Raw genomic sequence first — 20,399 nt, 5'->3', positions numbered from 1 at the left:
TACCCAATTATCTTAAATATCCTCAACTTCCTCTCTGTTCAGCCAGTAACATTGTTAGTAAAACGGCACAGTCTTGTCTGTGGCACCACCTATGCCCTGAACGCCATCTTGGGTTCTGGCCCCTGGGGCCACCTTGCACAGTAAGCTTCGGTCCTAAGCCCAGTGGCCCAACCACTAAGTCTTACTTACATGAACTTTCAGCTGCACCCGTGCCACTGACACACCACACAAGCATTCTTGCATAGCCTGCTGATGAAACAGGCTGTCTCACCAGCCTCCTGTCACATCAGGTTGACCAAAAGTTCTGAACACCTGCTGCGTGTCGGGCACAATCTAGGGATGTGGAGGGGAACGACACATAACTTCTTCCTCTGAGGAGTGTACAGTCTAGAAGTAGGAGGACAAAGGAGGCCCCAATTTCAGGACAGTGTCACAGACTATCTATTAGGGGTATGCATGGGATACTTTCAAACAAACCATCGGGGAAGACTGCTTACCCCACAGAGGGGAGGGGCACAGAGAAAAGGATCAGAAAGGGCTGTTCAGGGAAGGAATGGCCTGGATGGAGACATCAAAGAGTAGTAATCAGCCAGGTGAAAGCAGAAAGCGCTGAGGAAGAAATGGAGAAAAGTGGCAGGTCCTTGCTCTGCCATCATCAAGGAGCTGGGACTGCGATCCAGCCGCGACAGTGTTGAACTTCAGGCCAGGGGATGACAGAGTCAGGTTTCCCTTACAGATTCCTCATTCTGGTAACACTGGGGAAATAGACGGGGCACAAAAAGGGGAAAGCAGGGCAAAACAGCATGGTAGGAGTTGGGGCGGAGTGCCAGAAGCCTCCCACCTTGCTGGGGCCTCCGGTGATGGCTCAAGAAGGAAATGATTAAAGGGCACCACCCCCACTTCGGTACAAATGCAGTAAAATGAAATGTGTTGCCAACTCCCCTAAGGCTCTAACACTGTCTTAGTACAGAGGTGCAAATGAGGCACAGGTAGGTAAATGTGGTCCACACTCCAAGCACAGGTATCTGGCGTCAGAGCCCCTTCCCTGCTCCAAGGTGCTTCCTATACCTGCTGGTATCCTCTTCCTGATTCATGTGCCTCAGGCACATTCAGAGCTCTCCAAAAGCCGTCACAGGTTGTCCCCAGCACAGACCAGGCGGCCACATCACTTTGCCCAGGGCAGCCTTTGCTCCCCACAACATAGGAAATAATTCCTGAACCCTTAATTCCTCCCCACTGAAGAGCACTTGATCAGGATCCAAGAGCACAGAAGGAAAAGGTAAAAACCTAGCAGCTCTGGGTACAAGAACCCAACAACTTTCCACACCTTCCTCTGGCTCCTAAGGATAATATCTAACTACTGCAAACAAATTAAGTCTCCTTTCATTTTTTCTTGCAGGCATTGGTGGTGGAGTATTCAGGGTTCAAGATGAAGGCTGAAGCTAAAAATGTATTCAAGGCTGATGAGGCTACCACCTGTGATCCAGAATACAGGGGTGCTTCCCAAAGTTACACCAGCGTAGCATGCACTAAACCTGCGTGGGCTCTGATATAGGGTGTGCTGGTCCCTTGCTAGAGTCCTAGACTGCATTAGCTCAGCATCAGATTTGATTTCTACATTATGAAAAACCAGGGATGCGAAATTCATATTCACAGACATAAGCCCTGCCTTAGTCATTCATGCTGCTCTAACAAAACATGTTAGGCTGAGCCGTTTGTAAACAGCAATGTGCTTCTCACAATTCAGGAGACTGGAAGTCCAAGATCAAGACAGCAGCAGGCTCACTGGTGGAGATCTGTTTTCTGGTTTATAGATGGGCCTTCTCACTGTGTCCTCAAATCATCACACCAAGGACAAGGCAGTGTTCTGGGGCCCGCTTCATAAGGGCACTAATCTCAATCACCCCCAAATACCAGCACCTCTTCATATGTACGTTAGGGGGACACCAATATTCAGAACAGAGCACATACATGCACACACACATACCCCTAAAAGGCAAGTAGGTGAAAATAGGCATGAAATCTATTCACCTTATCTAACACAGCAGTATGTTTCTGGAAGGTTCTTCAGAAATCAAATGTTCTTAAGTGAACATTTCTAAGCATGGCCACTATTTCAAAGAATTCTGGAATAAACAGATTTGCAGTGACTACCCCAAACTGACCTGTTTCATATGAATTTGTTTGCTTAAAATAGCGCCTCTCATTAATTCCGGACAAACAGGCTTAGTCACTTGCCAGACAAAATACCAAGCCCTTCCTGACAGTATGACAGTGCATCAAATTGGAAAATAAAGCCCTGTGCCGTGGGAAGAGTATGACTTTCAAACTGCCACGCCCCCTTCTACCACATATTGTAGCAAAACATATTACTGTTGCTAAGGCATGCTATCCAAGTTTATTATCAGAGTCACACACAGGCCTCCTAAGCATAGCAGATACTAAGAAGGAAAGCATTTTCTTTTAAACCCTGAGCAGGCAGGCCTCAGGTTTTAATTCACCGTATCAAACCTGCAGTTGGAAAGGAATGAAGTGTCTCTACTGAGCTTAACTCTACAGCAGATGCTGCCTCAGACGATTGCCTCTCCTAGCCCCTAAAACCACACCGATGATGCCACGATCTCAGCTTGAAAGAGCAAGGAGGAAGAAGCTGCCGACTGTGTTCCCTGGCCCAAAGTAGAACCGACTTGGGCAGAGACACAGGAGAGTTGGCGATGGCTACCAGTGTTCTGGCCAAAACTGCAATCAGTTCAATCCAGATTTAGGCTGCTCCTTCTCCTCCTGGAAGTTCCTGAGATGTGGACAGACAAGCTGCAGAGTCAGTTGGACAGCTGGTTCCACTGCTTACTCTCCACGTGACCTGGGCAATCCACCTCCCCTCTCTGTAGGCTAGGACCTCTGAAAAATGGGCATCGTGGCACAGCGGGGTCGTAGTGAAGACTGAAGGGATTGTGTGCATTTCCATTTGAAACCTGGCCAGACTCACAAGAAGCACTGGATACATGTTACTGACTGATTTTATATCCACAGTCAACAGAAAGGTATATATTTACCACAGAACTTGTGTTATAAATCAAACCCAAGTTTAGTTTTATCACCACACTTGTCAGCTGCAAGAGGCAGCAAGACTGTCTTACGGGCCCTTAAATTTTCCGTTTTCTGATGAAAAGTTCTGAGAAAGGGAATTTATACATATGATAGAGTGACTGATTAAAAAAAAAAAAAGACGTATTTATTTAGAAGTCAGAGTCACAGAGAGAGAGGGAGAGACAGAGAGAAATCTTCCATCTGCAAGTTCAGTCCACGGATGGCCCCAAAGGCCAGGGCTGGACCAGCCAGAAACCAGGAGCTTTGTCCAGGTCCCCAACATGGGTGGCAGGGACCCATGCACTTGGGCCATTTTCCACTGTGTTTCCCAGGCCATTCATTAGCAGGGACCTGGATTGGAAGCAGAGCGGCCAGGACATGAACTGGCATCCATAAGGGACAATGGTGTTGAAGCTGGCAGCCTTACCTGCTATGCCATAACTCTGGCCTTGAATTTTTTTTAATGAAAAGTGTTGTTTTCTATTAGGACGGCAAAAATATCATTTAAAACAAAAACAATTCACATACTAAAATTCATATGGGAGTGCTGGTTTGAGTTCTGGCAGCTCCACTTCTAATCTAGCTCCCTGCTTTAGTACATAGGAAGGCAGTGGGAGATGACCCAAGTACTTGGGCCCCTGTCACCCATGTGGGAGATCAGGATGGAATTTCATGCTCCTGGCTTTAGCCTGGCCCAGCCCCAGCTGTTGAGGGCATCTGCAGAATGAACCAGTAGATGGAAGATATTGTTCCCGTTCTCAATCTCTCCCTCCCGCTCTCTCTTTTTGCCCTCTCTGCTTCTCCCTCCTCTGTCACTCTACCTTTCAAATAAATGTTTGAAAAACACAGAAATAAATACCTTTATTTCCCTACATTTCATTCACAAAAGACAGCATATTTTATATATATATACACATATACATGCATACATATATATACATATATATATATTTATCAATCTTGTCTTATTCCCCTAACCCTGCAGCCTGTTGGTTTTTTTTCCCTGCCAGTGTATCCATCCCCTACAACAGCTGGTGGGTATTCCACAACATGGATGTACCACATACTTAACCAGGGCACCTGGTTGCTTCCAATATTTTACTAGCATGAACTATACTCCCATAAATAACTTCATGCATGGCTCATGCCAAACATACATAGGGATGGTTGCAAGATAAATTCCTGGCAGGGAGGTGGCAGCAGCAGAACACTAGTAAATGATCAACAACCAGCTCAGAAAGAGAACCCTGCTGATAGGCCTACTCATTCCCAGGGGCAAATACTCCCTCAGTGGCTGACCTCAAGCAGAGGGCTTGATGTTACTGAGAGTGAAATGGGGAGATGCACACAAATGGTTTCTGTGAGCTCACTCTGACATTCCACGCGATTGCTAGGACAAGGCAGTTTAAGAGATGCCACTTGATTCTCCCCAACAATGGGTATAATATATTGCACCACTACCAACAAGGTGTGAAAATGCCATTTCCCACAGGCCAAAACAACAGCACACCATTGACCTTCTGGATTTGTAACAAACAATATCTTCAAACAGTTTTAATCAGCACATTTCTGCTGGAGTGCGTTGGAGCACATTTTCACTTTCAGTAAGGGCCGCCTTTCATTTTCTTCAGTTACCTGTTCCTGTTCACTGTCCATTTTGGTGATTGTGATAAATATTTCACACCTTTATTTACCTATTTGCAACCCTATAAAAAGGGGTGGATACAGGTTTCAAGGGACATGAATCTTACATAAAATTGGGAACACCCTTATTAAATTAAATACAAAATTATAAATACAAAGTTCAAAGCAAATGTAAGTATCTCTTTAAAAGTAAAAAGTCATATGAAATAATTGAAGTCTTACAGATTTGGGCCTTTTCTTTTAGGATCATTTCAGAAAGATTAATAATTCTTACACAGAAATACTTTTTGGTTGTAACATAGCCACCTCCAATGCCAGCATCTCCTATGGGCACTAGTTCGTGTCCCGGCTGTTCCACTTCCAAACCAGCTCCGGCTAATGGCCTGGGAAAGCCGTGGAAGATGGCCCAAGTGCCTGGGCCCCTGCCGCCCAAGCAGGAGTCCCAGAAGAAGCTCCTGGCTCTGGCTCCGGCCTGGCCCCTCCAGGGGTGTCGTGGCCATGCAAGGAGTAAGCTAGAGAACAGAAGATTTCTGTGCTTCTCCCTCTCTCTGTAACTCTTTCAAACAGTAAATATTTTTCAATAAAGAAAAGAAAAGAAATACTTTGTGGCTGCTACCTTTGTGGTGCTCACAGGGGCCCAGATCAGCTACTTTAGGAGAAATCTGTGTCTGCCTCCAAGTCAGGCACTGTGACCACCAATTCAGGGAAGGGGAAACTGTGGTTTGACTGTGTGGGTATCAAACCAGCCGCAGGATTCGGAAGCCTTTATGCTGAACTGGTACACAGGGCGCCTCCCGGGGGTCTTAGATTAATCACTCTTTTTTTTTTTTTTTTTTTTTTTTTTTTTTTTTTTTTTTGACAGGCAGAGTGGACAGTGAGAGAGAGAGACAGAGAGAAAGGTCTTCCTTTGCCATTGGTTCACCCTCCAATGGCCGCCGCTGCAGCCGGCGCACCGCGCTGATCCGATGGCAGGAGCCAGGAGCCAGGTGCTTTTCCTGGTCTCCCATGGGGTGCAGGGCCCAAGCACCTGGGCCATCCTCCACTGCACTCCCTGGCCATAGCAGAGAGCTGGCCTGGAAGAGGGGCAACCGGGACAGAATCCGGCGCCCCGACTGGGACTAGAACCCGGTGTGCCGGCGCCGCAAGGTGGAGGATTAGCCTATTGAGCCACGGCGCCGGCCAGATTAATCACTCTTATTGTTCAACAGGGAAGAAAGAGTTGACTTGAGACAAATTTCCTGTTTTCATTTGCACTTTCAAAACCTGACATCCATGCTTTAAAAACAAACAAAACAAAATACAAAGTTCCCTTAGGTCGACCTAACCCAGATCAGAGGTTGAGGTCAGCCTCCTGCTCATCACACAAGCCAGGACCTCTTCTGACAGGTTCTCCAACACCTGGACAGGGGCAAACAATGGAGTAAGAAGGTCATGCAAAGCTCATTCTCTGTGCTGGATGTTTGTTCTCTGCTGAACTCATGCACTTCTGTAGATAACCCTCAAGCCCTCAGATTTGCTAGACAAACTGACACTCGAGACTATGATAGATGTGGGTCTAGTAACCAGGTATGTGAAGGTCCTATATCTATACAGGAAAATGTACATGCTGTCCAGCCCAACTCAAAAGGAAGCAGAATGGGCTGATTAAACATTTGCAGCCAACTTCAATATTCTTCAACAACAGAGGCCAGATCAGTGAATTTTAGCAAAGGAGGTGTAGGAAGTGCTGCCAACCATCCTTGGTGCCTGCATGCCAGAAGGCTGAGCACCCTGCAATGGCAGGGACAGTCGGTACAGGGAAGGAAGCATCACCATTGAGAGACGGGGCCCCCTGAAAGGATCGCCAAGGCAGGCCTTGGTGGACGTGGGGTGAGATGAGAGTTAACAGGGCCAGGGCTACTTTTTATCCTGGGCCTTTTGGATTACACCAGCAAAATGCAAGACTCTGAGCCTGGCAGGAGACCATCTGAGGTATTCAATCAAGACACTCCCTGCATCCCCCACCAGACAACTGTCAACAACAGCCCTGTTAGGTCAGACTTCAGAACAAAATATGATCTTCAGAGTTCACAGAAACCAAGGATTTTCTGAGTAATGTATGCAACCCTTTCAGCTTTCAAACTCATCAAAAACCCTTTTCCAAAAAGTATTTTTTGCAGTTATTATTGTAACTATCACCACTATTCAACCTGAAAGGTCAAAAACATCATAAAATTGGAAGTAAAACTGTTTGCTGCAACACTCTGTACTAAAATAGCATTATTTACACGTAGATCTAAGGAAGATTTATCAAAACACTAAGAAACCATGTTAGGCTTTGCACCCGAACATTTTTTAAATTCATGTGCTACAAAACAGGGCAGCCCAGATACATTCTTAAAAGAGATTACATGCATTTATTCATAGGAATGATTCGATGTTTCCTAAAACTGTTCGCTCTTGTAAACAAGCAAAGGATTTTTATCTTTCTCAGCTTTACCTGCTATTTGTACGGAGCCATCTTCACCCAGAAGAATGTTGCCAGCTTTCAAGTCTCTGTTAGAAAAACAATGGGAAACTGAGTTGTGGCATTATATTGCACTGATGCACTTAGGAATGCTTTAAAAATCAAAATGCCACTGTTTGACGTAATTTTTATTTCACAAACACTGAAATTACATCACTGATGTTAAAACTTACAAAGGTAACTGTTAAATATGTTAGATTTCTTAAGCAGTATTTTTTCCTAATTATTGAAAAATATAGGAGAGCCAGTTTGAGTCCTGACTGCTCCACCTCTAATCCAGGTCCTACTAATGCACCTTAGGAGACCAGGAGGGAGTTCCAGGTTTTGGCTTCAGCAAGCCCAGACCTGGGTTTTTCAGCCATTTGGGGAATGAACCAGCAGATGAAAGATATCTCTCTTCCCTCTTCTCTTCTACCCATTCCCCTCTCTCCCTGACACTACCTTTCCAAACAATCAATAAAAAAGTCTTTAAAAACATAAAAGAAAACTATAGTAGATACCATCAAATATAAAGCTCACTTATAACTCAAAGGAGTAAAATTACATTGTCAATATTACTGGTAAATGGATGTATACATGATAGAATGCCTAACAACTCAAGTACCACTAACCCACTAGAAAGACCGGGCGCTCACATTCTATGCTGTTTGGTTATTTAAAGAATTAGTATTTTACACCACAAAAGGAGATGAAAACGGTATCTTCTCCTTCCCTCTAACCACCATGTCAAAAATAATTAACAAATTAATGTTCGGAACAGTCTGACCTGTATTTGAAAGTCAGAGACAGTATCATATTCAACTGAGTACACTTTAGGAATACTTCTGTCAAGTGATTTTTTAATGAGTACATTCAGCACTTCTTATATTCTGTTCTTATTTCAGTGAAAACAGATAAACTAATCCCTATGATGTCAACCTAATTCCATCCACATGTTTTCTCATTTCTCTGTAAGTATTTTTTCACATATATTTATCCTAAGTTGGAAGTAATGCGGACCCGCACCTGCAACATGGGTTCCCCCAAAATGCTTTACAAAGTAGGGCTAGATCCAAACAGCAGACCTGAACCATCTCTGCAGAGACCATACCTGTGAATCTGACCGTTTCTGTGTAGATAGTCTAAGCCTTCCAAGACCTCTTTAAGAATTGTTGCTATGATGGCCTCTTCCAGAACACCGTTCTTGTGCTCTCCTCGGTTGACAATGTATTTTATGATATCCAACATGGAACCTAAGTGGGCAAACAGAAGAGCTGAGCAGGTGATTTCATAAGCCCCTTCCTTAACCTTTAAGAACAGGGCTTCCTCTACTATTAACAAAATTAAACAGCAACCTCAAAATACAATTTTTTTGCTTATTTATTTAATGCAAACATTCCCAAGGCATACTAGCAACTGAATGGCAGCCCCACACACAGCAACACAAAATCCAAGTTTGTGAGAACACTTCTGGTGTCAGCTTCACGGGAAGGACTGTGGGTGGGGAGGCAGAAGACTGGTCAGGGCCGTTTCCTGGACATGCAATTGGGTGGGTACACATTCCAAAGGGGGTTCAAGAAGTGTGAAGTGACAAAGAAAGGAATGGCAGGCCAGGAGAGAAGAGAGCAGTGAGTTACTGGGTGGAGGGCCTTCAGCGCCTTCCCAACAGGGCAGACGCGGCTGGGGGATGAGTATGCTGCCACCAGAGCTCTGCCAGAACCAGGAGACTCTGTTCTGTGACTCCACCAATCGTTATATCACTTACCTGCTGCCTGACGAACTGACATTATAATAAGGGAATAAGTAACCCGTACTTTCTTACCACACGTAGATTAGTATCCTTGGCACTGAGAATTCAAGTTTCAACACACGTTAATTAATATCCCAAACCTCCGGGTCATTTTAGAAAGCCAAGTTACCTGAGGGCTCCACATTTCTGAAGAGTTAACAAACGGCTCACCTCAAGACCTGAATTTTGCTCTAGGCTCTCTGGGATTAGCTAAGTGGATTCTGTTTCCCCATCAGATATTACTGCATAAGACTCAATCATTAAGAGATTCGATGTAATAAAATATTATAAAGGAAAACAAACAGATTTTAGTCTCCTGGGAGAGAAAAAAATCTGCGTATCTGGTGACTCTTGGATGTTTGGGTCATTTAGAAAAAAATGGTAATTCAAGGCCACCTTTTATTTTTATTGTATAAGGATAATAGCACATGCGGCATGCATGCATCTCTGGCCTGCTGGAAAGAGAGCAAGCAGCATCTGCCCTTGTCTCCCTTACCTGTGCAGACCCGCTCAGCCCACTCCTCCTCCCAAAGCTCAGGAGGCCTAAATCAGACTCCTGTAAAAAGACTAGGAGTTTTATCTCAGGTCCTCAGAAAAGAGGTGACCAGTCTCAAGTTTCTAAAAGCCAAAGGTGGACTGAGCCAACACCTTCAGCTTGCACAGCGCATGTGGGACTCTCTGCCCTGGTGGAAGCGCTCAGAAGGGAATGGGTTAGGACGATCCTGGGAGCAGAGCAGGACCGACCTCCAGGGAGCACAGAGGCAGTCAACGCTCAGCTCTGCAGCCAGCTCCAGCAGCTTTTCTCTTTCTTTTCTGTTTCTTTTCTACTTAATTAAAACCTATGTCTCTCACTTTCTGTAACTCTACCTGTCAAATAAATTAAAAACAAACAAACAAACAAAAAAACTATGCAGGCACTCAGGAAAACAAAGTTCAATAGGATTGAGGAAGACTGGGAACAGAACTAAGTTCTCCCCTAGCACCCTGCTAAGACTGACGCCAGCTGACTCAAGCCAGTTACAATGCTGCTCTCATCTCATTTTCTGGCCCTGCGTGACCAAGGAGAGTTTCTTAAATGAATAAATAAATAACATGTAGGACCTCTGTCCTTAATGAGTTGTACTATGAAAATTAACAGTAAAACTTGTCTTTGAACAGTACTTTATACTTTGTGTGTCTGTGTGGGTGCAAACTGTTGAAATCTTTACTTAGTATAGAGTTGGTCTTCTGTATTTAGCCTTAGCTAGAACTGGGTCTGAAGATGAGAATGGGCTAAGTCATACAAATCCCACGAGCCCAGCTTTGGCCTTGTCCTTTCTCTGCCCCTAAACCCTCTATGAGCTCTCAGATCTATATCCTGGGAGAGATGCCCAGGAAAGAGACACACAAGATGAAGAGATATGCTGAGGAAGCCACAAGGGCTTTCTACGCTTAGACGTTCAGGTCTGTAAAATGAAGTGGGTGGTACGTACAGCTGGCTAAGTCACCAGCTGGGATGCCCACATCTCATATCAGCATATCAGTTTGTGTTCCAGCACCTCCACTTCTAATCCAGCTTTCTGCTAATGCATCCCAGGAGTTATCAGAGGATGGCTCAAGTGCTTGGGCCCCTGCCACCCAAGTGACAGACCACAGTGGAGTTCCAGGCACCTGGCTTCAGCCTGGCCCAGCCCAGGCTGATGTGGGCATTTGGGGAATGAACCAGCAGACAGAAAGAATTCTCTCTCTTTCTTCTCTTTCTCTTTCTCTGCCTTTCAAATAGATGAATCTTTTCTAAAAATTTTTAAATGCTGTAGAAATGCAACCACAGGATGAAAACAGTACTACTTCTGGTCCAAACACAATTTAGCATGCGTTTCTCTCCATGTCAGTTGCAGTAACATTTACTGAGTATTGACTGAATGCCAGGTTCAATGAATTTGAAGTACATCAGACGGTTCTTTTTCCAGAAGATCCACTACCCAAATCTCTACTGTCCGATACCGCCGTCTCTAACTACATGAGGTGATTTAAAAGTCAGTCAGTTAAAACTTAGTGGAAGCTCAGTCTATCAGTCACACCAGCCACATTTCCCGTGCTCAAGAGTTGTGTGTCACTAGTGGGAAGTGGACAGCACAGCTGCAGCCCATCTCCATCATCACAGGAACCTCTCAGAAGTAGCACTGAAATAATAATTCAGTAGAGTGCAGTGTGTTAAAGACTTGAGTCACATTAAAAAGAAAGGGTTGAAAGAGGAACGCTCAGCACCATTTCTGAAGAGAGGAAGCAGTGGCTACAGAGGGCATGAGACTTCTCAGGGCTTGAACTGTGGAAAGGGAGGAGGGGCATCTAAGGTCGGGCAGAGCACAGGCAAGGCCATCAGCTGCACCTTGAACGGTGGGACACTGAATACATGGAAAAGGGGACATGGATATTCTGGGAAATTAAGCCAAATGATGAAAGGCTTAATGAGCATCAATGCTAAGAAAGCTGGCCTTTATTCCGTGGCAGTGGTAAGCCCAGAAGTGAGGGGATCCAGTCTCAAGTCTTATTAGATACACCATCACCAACAAATTGAAAGAAAGGGAGGGGACAGGCGAGAAGAAAAGCAGCAAACGTTAATGAAGCCCACTTACCTCCACTTAGCAATTTCATGACCAGCCAAAGTTCATCCTTCACCACAAAAGAGGTGTAATAGGTCACTACGTTGGGATGGCTGCACTGACTCATGGCTTGGATTTCTTTCTACAAGAAAAGCAAAATGTGACATAGTACCGAGGGGTGGAAACTGGTGAAACATAATGGGATACCTGCTATCCATGCGACTCCAAGGCAGACCTGGGGAGCAGCCTGAGCCATTACTGCAAAGCAGTTACACAGGGCTGATGCCCTCACCCTTGTTTTCAGCTGACTCCAATCAGAAAGTGCTCCGGACTGCTCCAATCAGAGTCCCTGGGTCCACCACAGGGCAGAGGAACCTGAGGCCAACCCATCCCCCAGATCTTTGCCCTCTCTGCCAGCAGAGAGCCAGGCCACACGGGGCCAAGTCGGTGTGTCATGAGGAGACCTGGGTCCCTGTGCCAGTCTAAACTCACAAGGGACTCAGCTCCACCCTCATGCAACAGGGAACAACAAATCTTTCTGTTCCTCAGGACTGCTGTGATGAGAAGTGAGTTAATATATAGGAAACTGCTAAGAGCATCACTTTCCAAACTGTATTCTATGGTAGATACTCCATCAAAAAGGGTTGAAAGGGAGACAGCAGGCAATCAGTGTAGCAGTCAAGATACCACTTGGAATACCTATACCCTACACTGCAGTGCCTGAGTTCGAGTCCCAGATCTGCTTCTGATGCCAGCTTCCAGCTGAAAGTCACCCTGGGAGGCAGCAGGTGACAGTTCAAGTAGCTGGGTCCTCGCACCCATGGGAGTCCCAGATTGAGTTTCTGGCTCTCAGCTCCTGTCTGGCCCAGCCCTGTCTGTCGCATGTATTTGGGAAGTGAAGCAGCAGACGGCAGATCTCTCTCTCTCTGTTCTTTCTTCCTTTCTTTCTTTCTGCCCCCGTTCCTCCTTTCAAATAAGTAAATTTTTTTTTTAACAAGCAGGGAGAGGGTCAGGAAAGTAAAATAAACTTGGTAAACATGAGATACTGAATCTCACTGGAAAGGAATCAGCAGGAATGTTAAGCTGTCAAAGGCCTCAAGAAACCATGCAGTAAATAAGTGGTCGTAATTTAACACATATTAACAAAATATAGTTTGTGGATCCCATTTTGGAAATACTGCTATAAAGAAAAAAAATTTTACATAAGCAGGTAAAACAACAAAGCTTCGAAACAAAACAAATGGAAATCTTCAATAAACCATTTTTTTTGCAATACTCAAGATCAAATTGATTTTGGTTTTATTGTTTTAAAGTATTGCCAGACAACTCCCATAAAGCTTCACTCCAGAGTTAGCCTTCAAAGGCACCAGACCGGCAACGTGCTGTTAAAAAATCATAAGAATAACCTAGGTATCAAAGAAAATCACTCATGCTATTGTGCATTTATGATGAAAGAAAAGTGTATTTATGCAGCCCATAACTATTTTCAATAATTATGAACTTCTAGTTCACTCTGCATTAACTCAAAGTTACCTAATTACTCCAATTTGGACTGCTATCTTTGCATATCCAGCCCTACCTACCCTCAAATTACCAGGAAGATTCTATATCAAATAACCTGGCCAACATATGTTCATTTAAAATGTTTTTCACCAAACACAAACTCCTAAGAAATTCAGTAGTTCTTGTTTTCTTTTTGTAAGATACCCAACACTTTCCCATCTCCATTCCCTTTATCCATTTTTGGATGTTTCTAGATCTGACACTTTTTTAATTCAACAACTTCTGCCACATGAGCAAGATCTGAAACCCGAGGACCCGTCTCCATGTGTTTCCAGCATTAGGGCCGACACCATGAGAAGCTTCTGCAGAACTGGACCGCAGCCCAGGCCCTTCCTGCGTCGAGTCACCTGCCCCTGCTCCGTGAAAGCCAGCAGCGGTGGGCAGGGTCTAGTCTCCACGCATGCTCCCCGTGTGCACAGCAAGAGAACAATGTCTCCTGAGTGAGGTGAGCTCCAAGTCACCTCCACTTTACATTCAGTGTGAATGAAGGCCTCCTAACTCCAAACTTCCAAATCATTAGTCAAAGTGCACAATAATCAGCCAAGACTCATTGGGCAGGAAATTCCTTTGCATGGAAGCAACCTAGGGGTAGGGTCTGGGAAAACACAGTTTTTAGTCTTTTGCACTTAGATGGCTAGTATCACTTCCTACCTCACCAGAGTGTTGGGCTCTATGACAATGCAGTGAGAAAACTCTGTGTGTGTGTGTGTGTGTGTGTGCATATACAACTCTTTTGAATAACCTATAACTAACTTACCACATTCTAACAAAAAGGAGGAGTCATGTCAGATACTGCTCCTACCAACACTATCACAAAAGCAGCAAAAAGAAAAAGAAGGGGTGAGAAGCCTGTATGTGGCTCTGTATTGCCCTAAGTATCCATACCCTCACATTCTTCCATGCCCCTCTGTTGTCCCTCTTAACCAGCTGACCAGGGGGTCAGTCAGTACCCCCCCATTCCTAAACCACCCTTTTTACTGCACAACCTTTTCCTAAACCTCTACTGCTTAAGGACACGGCAAAACTCACAGTAAAGGAAAACATGTGTCACTGTACCATGGATATGAACTGTGCTATCTCTAAACCTCCATAATCTGTAGTGTGTATTTATTAGAAAACAGAAATAAGGGTCAGCATTGTGGCACTGCAGGTAAAGCTGCTGCCTGCAACACTGGCACTTCTTGTGGGTGCTGTTTCGTGTCCTGGATGCTCCACTTCTTATCCACTTCTGATCCAGCTCCCTGCTAATGTGCCTGGGAAAGCAGCAGAAGATGGCCCAAGGATCCTGCACCCACATGGGAGATCAGTTTTAATAAGCTTCTGGTTCCTGCCTCCAGCCTGGCCCAGCTCTGAGTGTTGCAGCCATTTAGGGAATGAACCAGCAGACAGAAGATAGATATCTATCTATCTATCTATCTATCCATCTCTCTCTCTCTCTCTCTCTCTCTCTTTCAAATAAATAATAAATATATCTTTAAAAAATAAAAGAATGAAAGAAGGGGTCTCTGGATGTCTTTAATTATCTTCTAGGGGAACATCAGAAAGCAAAAATTTGAAAACTATAAATATTTCTTCTTATATAAATTTTCATTTACTTGAGAAACAGAGAGAGAAAGGGGCAAAAAGACCAACAGAAGAGCGCCCATCCTATGGTTCACTCTTCAAATGCCCACAACAATGAGGGTTCAGGGAAGCCAGGAGCTCAAGCCATGTCTCCCTGTGGGTGGCAGGGAACCAAATATTTGGTCTATGACCCGCCCCCCTCCCAGGGTCTGAATCAGCAGGAAGCTGGAGTCAGGAGCTGATGCCAGGTATTAAACCCCAGCACTCGGACCTGGGGTGAAGGTGTCCCAACCAGTAGTTTAATCACTTGGCCAAACACCCATCCCCAAAAACATAAATACTTCTTGAATGAAATAGTCTTTCTACAAAACTGTGCCCCCTGGCCCAATTTCTTTTCCAAACAGTGATGATGGTTGCTGTTTGCGTCATTCCTTGGCAACAGTCTCTCAATTACATGAGACCAGCTTTTCCCAACACCCTCACTTCATTCATATGGCTAGGCAAGGAGAGTTCTCCCCAAACAGATTCATTTGTTCCTACCCCTAGATGTAGCCAAAGTATTGCCCCAAGGATGAGAAAATCGATATGACAAAAATATTTAGTCCAAAACTTCTTATAGAACAAGGGGGTTCCAGCACTCTGGTCACCTGAGGGGTCATATTCCACGACAGCAGCTTGATCGGGGCAGAACTCCCTGCACTGGAAAGTGCTCACCCATCCCCCTGGGCGACACTGAAGTTCTGCATTCCTAACAGACTCCCAGGTGCTGAGCTGCCCTGCAGTCTGGACTCAACTTGTGAGTGGCAAAGCAGCTCTGGCGGCAGGCAGCGGGACGCCAGGGGAGAGGGGAGGCAGAGGAAGGGGCAGAGCTGCTGGAAGGTGGCGGAGGCAAAGGGCGGCACAGGACAGGCTCAGGGGTGAGGCCGGGAGTCTGGCCTGAGGAGCAGGCGGGGAGCAAGGCTGGAAATATGGGGGACAGAGTATTACACTGGTTTGAAGCTCAGGAGGACAGGAAAGGGTTTTCACCGGGATAGGAAACATGGAGTCAACGTTGGAAAAAAAATCACAGAACACTGAAATGCAAGCAACACATTTGCCAGAAACACAGGCAAGGCTTCCTTTGGAAATCTAGTAAAGTTAAGAGCAGGCTGCCCTGGGGCCAGTGCTGCAGTGCTCGCTTCCCATATGGGCGCCAGTTCAGGTCCCGGCTGCTCTACTTCTGATCCAGCTCTCTGCTATGGTCTGGGAAAGCAGTAGAAGATGGCTCAAGTCCTTGGGCATCTGCACCTGTATGGGAGACCCGGAAGAAGCTCCTGGTTCCTGGCTTCGGATCCGCACAGCTCCAGCCATTGCAGCCAGTTGGGGAGTAAACCAGCAGATGGAAGACCTCCCCCCAACCTCCGTAACTCTTACAAATAAATAAATAAATCTTAAAAAAAAAAAAAAAAAAAGAGAGCAAGACACTGTCCTCCAGTGAAAACCAACCCACAGCATGGTCCTGAATTTTCTGCATTCGTCGGCTTCATCTGAAAAGCATCACCAGTGAGATTTCACTAGAGTGAGAAAACCACCCCAAATTAGGATGCAGGTCAAACGCCTGATCCAGCTGTAAAAGAGAGGCTCTGCGCAGAGCCAGAGCTGGGTCAAGGGAGACAGATCCAGAAAGAACACCCACATAGCTGCCCCTCCCTCTGCAACACCTGCCACACCACAGCCACCCCAGGCGCCCTGTGTGGACACAGAAGGTTTGGTAGCAAATAAAACACACGCAAGTATCCCACCCTGAAACAGGAAGCATTGAGAGGGAAAAAGCTGCCTAAAAAGAGAAACCTGAAAAACTGCAAAAACAAAACTATGATTGAGTATTTATGACATTTTCTTACATTGCTACAAAGGCTTTGTCCCCTCCTCCTCAAAAAATTGTTTTTCCTATAAACCACATTGAGGGCAGGGAGGAAGGATATGGCCTCCAGGGCCACACTCTGTCACAGCTGGCCGCGAAGCTTGGCCCTGCCATCTACTGGCTTCATCAAGCAGCCAAGCTGCTCAGCATCTTTGGTTTGGTTTGGTTTGGTTTGGTTCACAGAGACGCAGATAATCAGAAAAAAAGAAGAGACAGCTCCCATTCCCCGGTTATCACCACCCACACTGCCAAATGCCTGCAGTAGTCAAGGCTGGGCCCAGGTAAAGCCAATAGGAACTCAATCAAGGTCTCTCATGTTGGGGTGGGGTTGGGGATGGGGACCGGAGGGTAACTACTTAAGCCATCACCACTTCCTCCCAGGGGCTTCACTAGCAGACAGCTGGACTCAGAAGATGGAGTTGAGGATCATCCAGGCACCACCCCTCCCCATGTGGATGGGATGTGGGTATCCCTGCTGGGCTAAATGGCCCCCTCTATCCAGCATCCTTGAGCTTCAGATTCCCTCTCTGTAAAACAAGACCAATACCACCATCCACACAGGATCACTGTGAAACAAACAAAACGAAATCTACAGAACTGCCTAAGGGCCACCTGGGCTGTAACACCCATACTGAAAGGTCATGTTTTCTGCTCCCCTCAGTGTCTCTGTCCCTTCTTCGTACATGAGCACCCCCACATGGATCACTGATCTTAAATGTCCCAAGGTTCCAGCTGAGCCCCAAAGGCACAGAGGACAGACCTGAGCAGCAGCAGTGTCACAGGACTCACAGGTCCTGCTGGCTCCAGGAGTTTCCTGCAACATAGAGCGTGACATTTTACCTTCACCCTCTGCTCAATGTTGTTCCCATACATGTTTTCCCTACGTGCCTCACCCTCTATTTAATTCAGAACATCTTTTCCTTGTTCCTGTCTCCTGGCAAACTGGCTCAAACTCTTTTGGAATAAAAAGTCTAACTATATGCATATTTACATGAAGACTACAAAAACAAAGAGATGTAGTACAAGTGTGAAGATGGGAGACAGAGGACACAGTTAAAGCCTGGGTAGTCTTATCACTGAGATCATGAGAATCACAGAGCACTAAGAGGAAAGAGATTTTGTAACTGGAAGGGAAAAGTTTAAGTGGAGTTTTCAATTTGTAATATTAAATTGCACTTAACTAAATTAGCATATCTTCACACCTCCTGTAAATACTAAATGCATTCTTCTTCATCTGCTAATGGTGGCAAAATACCCTGCTTGGCCTTGAGGTATTGGAAATCAAACCTACTGATGCTCCAACATCGTGGGTAGTTACATAGTGGCCACCCGCTTTCTAGCTTTATACGAGAGCAGTGGATCTCCACCTTGGTTGCACACTGAAATCAGTGGGGAGCTTAAAAAAAAAAAAAAAACAATACCTCTGTCCCAGCCTGGGGGAAGCTGATCCAACCAGGGGAAGAATATTTTCAGAAGCTCCAGTATGTGCAGCTAAGGCTGAGAACCACTGCTTTCAAGCTAAGCACTCAGATGCATTTTTCTTCCCATGAAACAGGGAGAAATACTTAGGTTCTGGACACATTCCCACAGTGCAACATAATCTAAAAAGGACACATACACACACTACTGATAAATACTATCAAATGAAACACGCATTTCCAAAAGCAAGACAAGATGTGTGTAGTACCCTCAAAGCATTTAAAGAACTCTTTCAATGTTACAGGGATAACCACATCAAACAAAAACATTTTGGGAAAAATCATTCTTCAGTTCAGTTCTGTAGCATCGGCAACATTATAAAGGGTAACCTAATCAATATTCATAAATAACCAAATACTGGAAGTAGCTGCATTTTTAAAAATAAGAAAACAAACTTCAGCAGTTTCAAATGTCAGCCAAGAAATGGAAAAAAAAAAGATTAACAAAGCTCTAGTAAGAGCGATAGACTTTTCTGGACTGTGATTTTCAATCATGAAAAAATACCACTATGAGATTTTTGCTAATTACAAAAATAGAAATGAAACATCATTAATGTAGCAAACTCCTGCCTCTTTCAGAGGAAAAGTACCAACAGAGGAAAACGTATTCAAGAAAGAATGAAAAGTCACATACTCTATCCGGTATCATTTATAAAGGATTCAAAAAATGTCCCTTGTCACTTAGCTTTGTAATTATCTTCATGTGATTTGATATCTAAATTTATTCAAGTATAGTCCAACTGAAGGCAAGATTAGAAATAGGAAATTTCCAGATAATCTGCATAAAGGGAAACATTAAAAAAATAAGGAAGAGGAAAGCCTAAATTCTATAACAACCTTAAGTAGTGTTTGTAGCCACGGACAGTCCACACTTTATATCCTCAGCTTTGGCACCAATGGATTCAACAAACCAAGGATGGAAAATGCTCAAAACAACTGACTCTGCACTAAACATGTACTGACTTTTTTCCATTGTCATTATTCCCTGAAACAACATGGTAAAACCACAATCAACCTAGCCCTTGACATTGTATTAAGTATTATAAATATATGGTAAGATGTTCACGGGCAAACATCATGTCATTTTATATAAGGGATTTGGGCATGCACAGATTTCAGTATCCACAGGGAGTCCTGGAACCAATCTCCAGTGGATGCCCAGGGACAGCCGTATTTAAAACTAGAAGGAGCAGAAGTGAAAGCGTGGTGTGTCCTGGCAGGTGGAGGCGTGGGAAATCCTCCAAAGCAGCAGGGGACTCTTCAAGGGTGAACAAACACCGTCTTGCTGACACAACAGGATGTGCCTCCTAGGCCGTCTTGCTCGGTTATGATGTCATCAAATTGAGCCTCTGCAAAAACTGTCTAAAAAGCACTAAAGAATTTTGCTTGGAAATGTAGAAGCCGGTAGTATAGTCATTTTCCACAAAAAAAAAAAAAAAAAAAAAAAAAAAAAAAGAGAGAGAGAGAGAGAGAGAGAGAGAGAGAGGAGCAAAACAGATAACAAAACAGTGATATTAGAATATGTTAAGAAAACTCAAGGAGGAAGAGCCATTTTCCTTCAGAACTGGCTAAAGACATTCATCAGAAGGGGAGCACATTTGGCACAGTGGTTAAGATATCATTTACATCCCATAGCGCAGGACCTAGTTTCAAGTCCTATGTCGGCCTCCGATTCCAGCTTCCTAATAATGCATACCCTGGGAGGCACCGGGGGATGCCTCAGGCACTTGGGGCCCTGACACACAAGTACTTCAGACCTGGATTGAGTTCTGGGCTCCTGGCTTCAGCTCTGCCCAGACCTGGTTGTGACAGGCATTTGGGGAGTGAATCAGCAGATGGAAGATGTCTTTCTGACTCTACCTACCTCCCCTGTCAGTCTTTCTGCTTTTCAAATAAAATGAAAAAAGTAATAAAATGCTTCTCTTAAAAAAAAAAAAAAAAAAGACATACAAGGGCTGGCACTGCGCTATAGAAAGTTAAGCTTCCGCCTGCAGTGCAGACATTCTATCCCAAATGGTCACCAGTTTGAGTCCCGGTGCTCTGATCTAATGCATCTGGGAAAAGCAGCAGAAGATGGCCCAAGTGCTTGGGCCCCTGCACCCACATGGGAGACCTGGAAGAAGCTCCTGGGCCCTGGTTTTTGCCTGGCCCAGCCCTGGCTGTTGCTGTCATTTGGGGAGTGAACTAGCAGATAGGGGATCTCTCTCTCTCTCTGTCTCTGTCTCTCTGCCTTTCAAATAAATAAATCTTTAGAAATTAAAAAAAGACACTCATCAACAAACAATATTCTTATGTAAGTACATAC

At 44.8% G+C, this 20,399-nt stretch overlaps 1 protein-coding gene across 3 annotated transcripts in view; it reads right to left on the bottom strand.

Moving 5' to 3' along the window:
- Window positions 1-20,399, bottom strand: part of STK39 (serine/threonine kinase 39) — a 333,872-nt gene that overhangs the window by 219,849 nt on the left and 93,624 nt on the right. For all 3 annotated transcript variants that reach the window (XM_089328246.1, XM_051848536.3, XM_051848534.3), the window contains exons 3-5: window positions 11,621-11,729; window positions 8,328-8,469; window positions 7,211-7,266 (exon numbers count right to left, since the gene is read on the bottom strand). In XM_089328246.1, coding sequence (XP_089184372.1) covers window positions 7,211-7,266; window positions 8,328-8,469; window positions 11,621-11,729 — 307 coding nt within the window. The remainder of the gene's footprint in view (window positions 1-7,210; window positions 7,267-8,327; window positions 8,470-11,620; window positions 11,730-20,399) is intronic.

Source organism: Oryctolagus cuniculus, chromosome 3 (genome assembly GCF_051225735.1).
Source record: "Oryctolagus cuniculus isolate XC-2025 breed Fujian yellow rabbit chromosome 3, ASM5122573v1, whole genome shotgun sequence".
In the NCBI taxonomy this organism is placed as follows: domain Eukaryota; kingdom Metazoa; phylum Chordata; class Mammalia; order Lagomorpha; family Leporidae; genus Oryctolagus; species Oryctolagus cuniculus.
This window is presented reverse-complemented; position numbering and strand designations above follow the sequence as displayed.